The 9,841-nt window shown below is 28.2% G+C and overlaps 2 protein-coding genes across 4 annotated transcripts; one reads left to right on the top strand and one right to left on the bottom strand.

The window, feature by feature from the left end:
- Positions 1 to 330: 330 nt before the first annotated feature.
- Positions 331 to 3,575, bottom strand: LOC106792513 (kinesin-like protein KIF9). 2 transcript variants are annotated; one of them, XM_014758962.1, is made up of 12 exons: positions 3,220 to 3,575; positions 2,988 to 3,136; positions 2,830 to 2,923; positions 2,564 to 2,743; positions 2,215 to 2,400; positions 1,906 to 2,120; positions 1,436 to 1,789; positions 1,244 to 1,355; positions 1,031 to 1,160; positions 842 to 936; positions 617 to 739; positions 331 to 532 (listed from the first exon to the last, which is right to left on the bottom strand). In XM_014758962.1, exons 1-12 carry the CDS (start codon positions 3,328 to 3,330, stop codon positions 479 to 481), a joined length of 1,803 nt encoding a protein of 600 aa, XP_014614448.1. In that variant the 5' UTR covers positions 3,331 to 3,575; the 3' UTR covers positions 331 to 478. The 2 variants fall into 2 exon arrangements, with proteins under 2 accessions (XP_014614448.1, XP_014614450.1); XM_014758964.1 differs by having other exon boundaries at positions 2,564 to 2,923; positions 2,988 to 3,054; positions 3,220 to 3,308.
- Positions 3,576 to 4,104: 529 nt separating this feature from the next.
- LOC106792512 (catenin alpha) lies at positions 4,105 to 9,309 on the top strand. Of its 2 annotated transcripts, XM_014758960.1 has the most exons (8): positions 4,105 to 4,281; positions 4,797 to 5,134; positions 5,218 to 5,950; positions 6,152 to 6,178; positions 7,079 to 7,312; positions 7,395 to 7,997; positions 8,068 to 8,745; positions 8,825 to 9,309. In XM_014758960.1, the coding sequence occupies exons 1-8, from the start codon at positions 4,276 to 4,278 to the stop codon at positions 8,987 to 8,989; spliced, it is 2,784 nt and encodes a 927-aa protein (XP_014614446.1). In that variant the 5' UTR covers positions 4,105 to 4,275; the 3' UTR covers positions 8,990 to 9,309. The 2 variants fall into 2 exon arrangements, with proteins under 2 accessions (XP_014614446.1, XP_014614447.1); XM_014758961.1 differs by lacking the exon at positions 6,152 to 6,178 and having other exon boundaries at positions 4,107 to 4,281; positions 8,825 to 9,308.
- Positions 9,310 to 9,841: the final 532 nt, after the last annotated feature.

Genomic DNA, 9,841 nt, shown 5'->3' with positions numbered 1-9,841 from the left:
TCACCATTCACCTCCCCAACGTAGCTTCCTCCTAGAGAGTAATCAATACTCTGAACCTTCTGCATTGGACAGGTAGGGTGCTGATCTAGATTTCGACGCGTTGACGGAACTCCGTTGGAACTTTAAATGGAAAAGAATTTATTATGACACTAAAGTGAATTTCCTTTTGAGAGTCTCCCCCCAGCAAAGAAATAATCTTCATTTTCAAGGAGATTGAAATAATAAAGAATAATTTATATTTTAGTAGATAAACAATGCTGTATAAAAATAGGAATGTGTATTATTTCATATTCTTAAAGTATGATTAATTTATTCGTTATTTAGATATACATTTGAGTAATCTTTTTATTCCAAGTTTTATGATGATCTTACTAATCTCCATTTTATCTAGATTGTTATAAACTTACATTATATTATTCGTCTCATCTATTATCCGTTAAATTATCTTATTACATTACTTAGTATTATTGAACGCTGTTCAATTACAGAAAATTTTCCGCGGGATCGTCGACATTTTCGGTTGATGTTTGGTCTAAATAAAAAAGCAATTGGACTATTTAAAAAATTCTAATCTTAAAGGTGTTAATTAGTATTAAAGAATTGTTCACATTTTTACCTCGATGCTACGTGTCAACATATTTTGTAACTGATAGAATTTAACTTTCAAATCTTCCACAGCTTTCTCTCCTTCATCACCACAAACCAAAAGTTTATTATTATCTTTAAATTGTTCATGAACCTTTAAATAACATTAGAAGATTCGTCGTTTTATTAATATAATATTATTATATAATATAAAATAATATAAAATATATATATATATAATTATTAAACCACGTACTTCCGTTGCGTCGAAGTTTAGCGAATTTTGTTCATGTTTATGTACTTTTATAAATTTTTCAAATGTTTCTTTGTTAGAATTTCCTAACGTGATACCTATCAAAGAATTTATATCATTATCAATCCAATTTCAACTTAAAAGATATTGTAAAATAGATATTTTATACTGTTTTTCATTTGATATGTTCACCTGTTTTTTGTAATACACCCACTTGCTCCGTTTTCGAATTTTGAATGATATCTTTACTTGTTTGTGAAATAGTCGATCTAACATTTGGAGTTTCATTTTCAATCGAATTATTTTTGGGTGGTAAAATGGTCTATTAACGAATTATATCATTTATTTGTATATAAATTACAATTGAAGAAATCTAGTGTCCATAAAATTCTATTCACGAAATACCTTATCGTTAGATTTCGATAAATTCATTGAAAAAGTTATTTGATTTATATTTTTCAAAGCGTTTTCGTAAGTTTCAATTAACGTATCAACCTCGGCCTGTTTCAAAGTCAATCTGTATTATAAAATAAAAATATTAAATTAAAACAATATAACGTAATATAATTTTAATAAACGAAAATAACATATACCAACTTATGATATAAATTTTTAATAATTGTTAATAAAATTTCCATCTGCGAAACGCTGTATAACGTAAGATCAGATAATGTACCATTTAAAAAGTGCATTACGTCACGATGCATTTGTTCGTATCTTAACTTCGATATATTTATTGTTGTTTCCTGATTTAAAAATATTTCATTTAATTCTAATTCTCGTTTCAACATTTCAATCTCTTTTTTGAGTTCCGATATGATTGTTTCAGTGTGTGGTCTAACATTATATTTCATTTTAACCGGACGTAATTTTGAAACTGTAGAAGCAAATCGCAAAGTGGACAATGTTGAATCTAAATCTTCTTTTGTAATGCATACGTGCGCGATAAATCTACAAAAATAATAATTACAAATGGAACATTATGAATTATAAAAAACTTAAATATTTTTTAAGAAAATTAAAAACATTCTTTGATAACAATCAATAAAGAACAATGTCGTTATTACCGAAGCATCGACGTTACGGAAAGAGCTTGACCCAAAAACTTGAAAAGATTATTAGAACGTAGTATACACTTAGTAGATATTTCAAAGCCTCTCAAATATAAGAAAAATGTTTCAACTTGAGTTTGACCTAAATTCGCCGCACCTACGTCTGCTGGCAATTTCATACAATTTCGTTTTCCTACAGTTCCTGTTCCTGCCATTTCTACAATATGTATCTATCATAACGTAAAATTGATCTATTTAAAAATTGTTAAAATCCACGAAAAATTATGAAACCCAGGAATACAAAAAAGAATTGTTTTGATCTACTTTGGCTGTTGCCACAACGGCCCACGAGGTAATTAAACTTGTATTCGAAACATGAAGAGTTATTACTGCAGTTCCTAAATGGGAAGCTGGATAGAAAGAACCCGTAACTATAGATCTTCTAGTCTCTCCTTCAAAAAGTTTCTTCAATGCTGTCTCTTGATTGTTCACATTTATTATTGTTACATTCTACAATAATGTATTTTTTTAAGAGTTAACTAGTTAAAATTAAATATTTATACTATTAACATACATACTGTGTGTGTGTGTTTAATAGTGAACAATAATAAAATTAATATTGAAAGAAAAACCAAAATGTTAAAGGATTAAAACAAATGTTTAATTTAAGTACCTTAAATGCATCAGTATCATTTACTTTAATTCTGTTTTCTGTTTTAGCTAGTAAAAGATCTTTTACCTCTTTACCCCGTAATTCAACAAAACTTAAACGATACTGTATTTTATTAACTTTCCTTCGCTTTGCTTTTTCTGTAAACATATCAGACAGAAGCCGCATAACCAATCCTCTGTGCTGAGAAAATGAATTTTACTACTACATTTATTGTTCATATTCAATATGACGTTTAATATTAACATATCAATTTATAAGAATCGTACTTCCCAGTTATTTCTTAAACCGCCAATTGTAAAACTTTTTCCTGAGCCAATTTGACCATAACTATATATTATACAGTTTACACCATCTAAAACCCTTAAATTATATTACTTTAAATGTTGATTAATTTACTATTGCATTTTAAGCATGTACTTAGTACTTCTCTATAAGATTTTTTGTTGTCGCTTTATAAACTTCTTCTTGAGATGCGTTATAAAAAATTCCATCTGTTTGAAAGCACCAATAAATATGATTCTTAATAGCGGATCTCCTTGTATGCAAATCTTGTAAACATCTTATGCATATTTTCTAATTATAATTGAATATATTGAAAAATTGACTAGTAAACAGAGATAGCAAAGTAAATATTTACTAAAAATTTAATTAACTACCTTATGTTCAGTATCAATTTGTACACATGATTTGCATAGTTTTTCAAGTGGTAATATTCTCACGAAGACCTTTATATTTTTTTCATTTGACTCTAGTTCATCATCTGTCATACTTAAATGAGAAATAAAGTTTATTTGATTTTACTTGGTTACAGGTGTTTCTATCGTATTTAATTAATATGTTATTTTTTCTATTGTAGGTATGTGAAAACTTGGAAGATAAAAAGTTTCTTATTAAGTGTGTTCATATTGTAAATTCTCAATTTTTTCCCATTTTTTTTCTAAATATTATAATTCATTAATATGTGTTTGAGGTTATTTCAATGTTTTGACTTTGTACGCGTTCAGAATAAGCAGCAGTAGTACCAACGTCCGCATATTACTCGTTCATTTCCATTGCATGAGTGTATCGTAAAGCTCTCATTTTAAAAGCGAATTCAACCAAGTCTAAATTTTATAAGTATTACCAATAACAAGTTACATTTAACGAAGATAAAAATAATAAATTAATAAATTCATACAAATCTTTTATATCAAATCTTGTTTTAATCGTTTGATTAGATGCATTTAGTTGATATTGTAAATCATAAAAGTTGATCTGTTATTGAATATTATTTCATAATATATATATTATATAAAATTTAGTATCACGTGCGATGATCATATTTATAAATAGAATATAAATAAATAATATATCACACGTGTTTATTTCATGAAATTTTATTATATATATGTGAATTATTTAATTATAGATGTAATCACAATTGCAACATTAGTATTATTACTACGCATGCGCGTGACTAAACCAATGCAATTTTCGCTATCCAATCAAAACGTTCCTTTCGGGCGTAGACCGGCTCCTTCAGTTATGGGGAACTTTTTAACTCCGCCGGAAGTAATGACGTCATAAGCGAAAATTAGATGACAAACGAATGATGCATCTATCAGTACTGTGCGTTCTTCCAATATTTGATGTTGTTGATTTAGTGAGAAATAATTTAAGTGAAAACATTAATTAATTAACTATTCTCCGAGTCGTACATAACTGCTTTTTTCATGAAGGTAAGGATATCTTCCATGATATATTCGTCATATTAATGATCAACTTTACAAAGGCTCAGCTTTAGTTCCTTTTTTTTATAGTGAAAGTAATCTAATGTATATACAGTGTATCTCTAATGTATTTTATGTTATCAGTAATCTTACGCTATAAAATGTTTTTTTCATATATTATTTAAATTAAATATTATAATTAAAATTATAAATAAATAAAATCGAATATTTAGTATAATAATTGGTTTGTGAGTAAGTTTAAAATTATTTTTTTCGTACGTACGACTATATAAATAGTAAAAATGTTGGAAATAGATTAGACTATAGTTTAAAAGCCTTAAATTATCTTTACGTTAGATTATTTTTTAAATATCAGACATTATAGATATCTGTGTTGTCTGATTGAATTTTTAATATCAATTTATTTTTTTTCGTAGAGAGAAGAAAAAATACTAATATTTAATTTGAAAATATAAATTTTTGAAAACCAAAATATATAAATATTATATTTTTTTTTATTGTAGGATAATATTGCAAACGTAACAATGTCTGATCATTTTGGACCTATTACTTTAAAATGGGATCCCAAAAATTTGGAAATACGCACTATGTCTGTAGAAAAAACTTTGGAACCATTAGTGTTGCAAGTAACTACGTTAGTTAACACAAAGGGACCCAGTAAGAAAAAGAAAGGAAAATCTAAAAGAGCTAGCGCTTTGGTTGGAACAGTGGAAAAAGCAACTGCTAATTTTATCGAAAAGGGAGAACAAATTGCCTATGAAAATCCAGATATTACTGCAGAAATGTTAAGCGCAGTAGAAGAAGTTAGGAAAACTGGTGCTGCGATGAGTATTGCTGCTAGGTATGATTAAGTATTTTATTTATTTGTTTTTTTTGTTATATTAACAAAAAATATTTATCACACATTTAATAATTATTTTATAGAGAATTTTCAGAGGATCCTTGTTCCTCTCTCAAACGTGGTAATATGGTTCGTGCAGCTAGAAACCTTTTATCCGCGGTTACACGTTTATTAATCCTAGCAGACATGGTGGATGTACATCTTTTATTAAAGTCATTGCACGTAGTTGAAGATGATTTAAAAAAATTAAAAAATGCTTCATCGCAAGGTGAATTATTGGAAAATATTAGACAATTTGGAAGAAATGCATCGGAACTTATGAATCAAGCAGCTAAACGTCAGCAAGAACTTAAAGATCCACAATTGAGAGATGATTTAGCAGCGGCTAGGGCTGTTCTAAAAAAACATTCTACCATGCTTTTAACTGCTTCCAAGGTTTATGTACGACATCCAGAATTAGCTGCAGCTAAAGCCAATCGTGATTATGTATTAAAACAAGTTTGCGAAGCTGTGAATACTATTAATGATGTTGCACAAGGAAAGACTCCAACTGATAGTCAACATCCTTATGATGGACCAGGAGAATTGGCAGCTGCATTAGATGATTTTGATGAAAGAATGGTTATGTCTCCACTTGCCTATAATGAAGTTCGCACAAGACCGAGTCTTGAAGAAAGATTAGAAAGTATCATTAGTGGTGCAGCACTAATGGCTGATTCTTCATGTACTCGAGATGAACGTAGGGAACGTATTGTTGCCGAATGTAATGCAGTTAGGCAAGCACTTCAAGATTTACTAAGCGAATATATGAATAACGTAAGTAAATTATTTTGTTTATACATTCCTCTTTATAAAAGTTATTATTATTATTATTATTATTATTATGTTTTTTATGATATTTCTACAGTTTTATATGTTATGTTAATGAAATTGTCAATTTTATACTTCTTTATTGCATTTATTTATATAATTCATATTACATTCATTTTATTGATTTATTTCTATTGGTGGTGGCAGTTACAGCTCGCACGGGGTGGGAAACGGGTAAATATACAAAAACATAGTTACGAATATCTTGCACTTTTGTTGCATATCACCTGTAATATACACTATTACATTGGTTTTTGATACTTTTATACTTGTTTTTATACAATACTAGCATCATGCATTATTTGTGCATTTTGTTTGTCTAACAAGCACTAAATAATATTTTAATAACCGCGTTATTATACATATTTTTTTCTTTTTTTTTTTTTTGCAGAATTTTATATATTAAAAATAAATAACTTCTTAGTCATAGTGGGCTATCCGTTACGTATGATCTGATATGTAATTATTAATTTACAAATTAATAATTTTAAGTATATAGAGAATCGTAGCTCACAAGTACTGTAGTTTGTCCTCTATTTTCGTAAACTTTAGAAATAATAATTTTTAACTGTATAAACAAATCTCAAATTATTAACATTTTTAAATATGTAGGGAAAAGAAATAAGAATGTATTTATTCTTTATATTATATTTATTTACTTCAGTAATTATCATATTATTTATTTGAAAAAATGCATTATTTTATATTAATTTATTGTATAAAGTTACAAATATTATTGGTAATTACGATCTTTTTATTACCATATATTATCAGTTTTACGTATTAATAGCTAACTATACTAATAATAATTTGTTACTTAACTTATATATTTAATAAAAACTATGTCTTTCTAATTAAAAATAACTTTAATTGTTCAATGTATAAGTGACTTATAAAAAAAACAAATAATATAAAATGGTTGTATGTATACTATTAAATTCTGTACATAGTCTTATTAAAAGGTTCACGAAAGCTGTATAGCACATAGTATTCATATATATACTTCTTAGAAAAATGATTTATTATATATAAATTTATATTTTTATTAATTATCACGAATATATATTCTGACAGATGGGTGTTAAAGAACAAACGGAAGGCCTAGAAAGAGCAATAGATCATATGTGCAGAAAAACACGTGATCTTCGCAGACAATTACGAAAAGCTGTTGTAGATCATGTTTCTGATAGTTTCTTAGAAACAAGCGTACCTTTATTGGTCCTTATTGAAGCTGCAAGAAATGGTAGAGACAAAGAAGTTGAAGAATATGCATTAGTATTTACTGAACATGCAAATAAATTAGTCGAAGTAATCATTTGAATTTTATAATTAATGAGATATTATAAATAGTAATATTTTCCAATTGTAATCGTTCATATATTTCTTTTAGGTTGCTAATTTGGTATGCAGCATGTCAGGTAACGAAGATGGTGTCAAAATGGTACGATATGCAGCAGCACAAATAGAAAATTTGTGTCCACAAGTTATAAATGCTGCTCGTGTGTTGGCTGCTCGTAGTCGATCAAAAGTAGCGCTCGATAATATGGATGTATTTCGTCTAGCATGGGAAAATCAAGTGAGAGTACTTACAGAAGCTGTTGATGATATAACAACTATCGATGATTTCTTGGCAGTATCTGAAAACCATATTCTCGAAGATGTAAATAAATGTGTACTGGCTTTACAAGAAGGGGACGCTGATACTTTAGATAGAACAGCAGGAGCAATCAGAGGACGTTCCGCTAGAGTTTGTAATGTTGTTCAAGCAGAAATGGACAACTATGAACCATGTATTTATACCAAGAGAGTCTTAGAAGCAGTGAAAGTTTTGAGAGAGCAAGTAATGCCTAAATTTGCACAAAGGGTTGAAGTTGCAGTAGATGCTTTAGGTAGTAATCCTGCAAAAGATGTGGATGAGAATGATTTTATAGATGCATCTAGATTAGTGTATGATGGAGTTCGTGAAATCAGACGTGCTGTATTAATGAATAGAGTAAGAAGCCTTTAATTTCTTTCATTATTTGAATTTTAGATATTATTTTTTAACATTTACTGTATTTTAGGCGGACGAAGATTTAGATCCAGAAGATGTAGAATTAGACGAACATTATACATTGGAAACTCGTAGCAAATCAAGCGCTCAAACTGGTGAACATGGAGTTGATGAATATCCAGAAATTAGTGGTATAACCACAGCACGTGAAGCTATGCGTAAAATGCCTGAAGAAGATAAACAAAAGATTCTACAACAAGTAGAATATTTTAAGAGCGAAAAACTCAAGTTTGATAAAGAAGTTGCTAAATGGGATGATGCTGGAAACGACATTATAGTTCTTGCTAAACATATGTGCATGATTATGATGGAAATGACAGACTTTACTCGTGGTCGTGGTCCTTTGAAAACGACAATGGATGTTATTAATGCTGCTAAAAAGATATCAGAAGCTGGCACCAAATTAGACAAATTAACAAGACAAATAGCAGATCAATGCCCTGAAAGTTCCACTAAAAAGGATCTAATAGCATATTTACATCGTATAGCTCTTTATTGTCATCAAATGAATATTACAAGTAAAGTTAAAGCTGATGTACAAAATATCAGTGGTGAATTAATCGTATCTGGACTTGACAGCGCAACTTCACTTATCCAAGCTGCTAAAAATTTGATGAATGCAGTTGTGCTTACCGTCAAGGCTTCCTATGTGGCATCAACGAAATATCCACGACAATCTACTGTTACAGTAAGTCTTAACTCGAAAATATTAGAACTTGTTTTACATTAACATTTATATTATTAACACATGTAACATTCTCTAACAGTCTCCCATAGTAGTATGGAAAATGAAAGCACCAGAAAAAAAGCCACTCGTTCGCCCTGAAAGACCAGAAGAAGTGAGAGCAAAAGTACGTAAAGGTTCACAGAAAAAGGTGCAAAATCCAATACATGCTCTTTCTGAATTTCAAAGTCCTACAGAAAGCGTTTAAGTTTTCCAATTAAAGTAACTAAACAAAAAAATATGTAGAACTTTATAAATAGCATCACCTTTACAAAATATGAACGTAAGATATTTTATTTTCTTTATAAGTACTAATTGATTCAACAATATACTTCATCATTAATGAACATATATAACGATATAATAATGGTTGTCTAATTTATTTGGTACAAAATGGCCGATTAATATGAATTTATACGTGTGTAATAAAAATAAACGATACTCTCACTAAACTTATTTACACTTTTAAGAATCTATTTTTTGATGTAATTTAAACCAATTGAATTATTTAATAATAAAATATCTTGCGTTATTTTATATCATCTAAAAATTTTCTTTTAATTATTAAATTATTACGAAAGAAAACTACACAATCGAATTATATTAAAGAGAACCTAACTAGATATAAAAAATGATTTTTAAAATACATAAGCAAGTATATATATATATAAAATTTAGATATCTCTATTGCATGAAAGTCACAGAAACAAATTTAACAAGATTCAGTGTTTAGTTGATATTGTAGATGCAGGAAATGAATTTATCTTGTCAAATAGAATACCAATTATTCATTATACTGACAATGTTTATACAGAATAGGCTGATGCTCGATAAACCAGTAAGCATTATTTACAACTACATTTTGGCAGTTGTATAAACAATTGATATGGTAAGTTATTTAATAACTCGTATGATCATATCATCGATGGTATGTATCTTTTAACTTTCGAGGATACATTTTTTGCAAGTATATCTGGTAAAAAACCATTTTTAACATTTATTCGAAATGTATTTACAACTGCATGAAAAATATATATATATATAAATATATATATGATTT

This window comes from Polistes canadensis, unplaced genomic scaffold (genome assembly GCF_001313835.1).
Source record: "Polistes canadensis isolate GaletaPanama2010 unplaced genomic scaffold, ASM131383v1 scaffold_452, whole genome shotgun sequence".
NCBI lineage: Eukaryota > Metazoa > Arthropoda > Insecta > Hymenoptera > Vespidae > Polistes > Polistes canadensis.
This window is presented reverse-complemented; position numbering and strand designations above follow the sequence as displayed.

What these genes read in the sequence shown, in the direction of transcription:
- LOC106792513 (XM_014758962.1), bottom strand. Translation starts at nt 3,330, where the DNA reads ATGACAGATGATGAACTAGAGTCAAATGAAAAAAATATAAAGGTCTTC. An exon ending in GTTTAAGAAATAACTGGGAA is followed by an intron (nt 2,744 to 2,829) that starts GTACGATTCTTA and finishes TCATTTTCTCAG; the next exon opens with CACAGAGGATTGGTTATGCG. An exon ending in TCCGTAACGTCGATGCTTCG is followed by an intron (nt 1,790 to 1,905) that starts GTAATAACGACA and finishes TTATTTTTGTAG; the next exon opens with ATTTATCGCGCACGTATGCA.
- LOC106792512 (XM_014758960.1), top strand. An exon ending in GCGATGAGTATTGCTGCTAG is followed by an intron (nt 5,135 to 5,217) that starts GTATGATTAAGT and finishes ATTATTTTATAG; the next exon opens with AGAATTTTCAGAGGATCCTT. An exon ending in TCGCACGGGGTGGGAAACGG is followed by an intron (nt 6,179 to 7,078) that starts GTAAATATACAA and finishes ATATTCTGACAG; the next exon opens with ATGGGTGTTAAAGAACAAAC.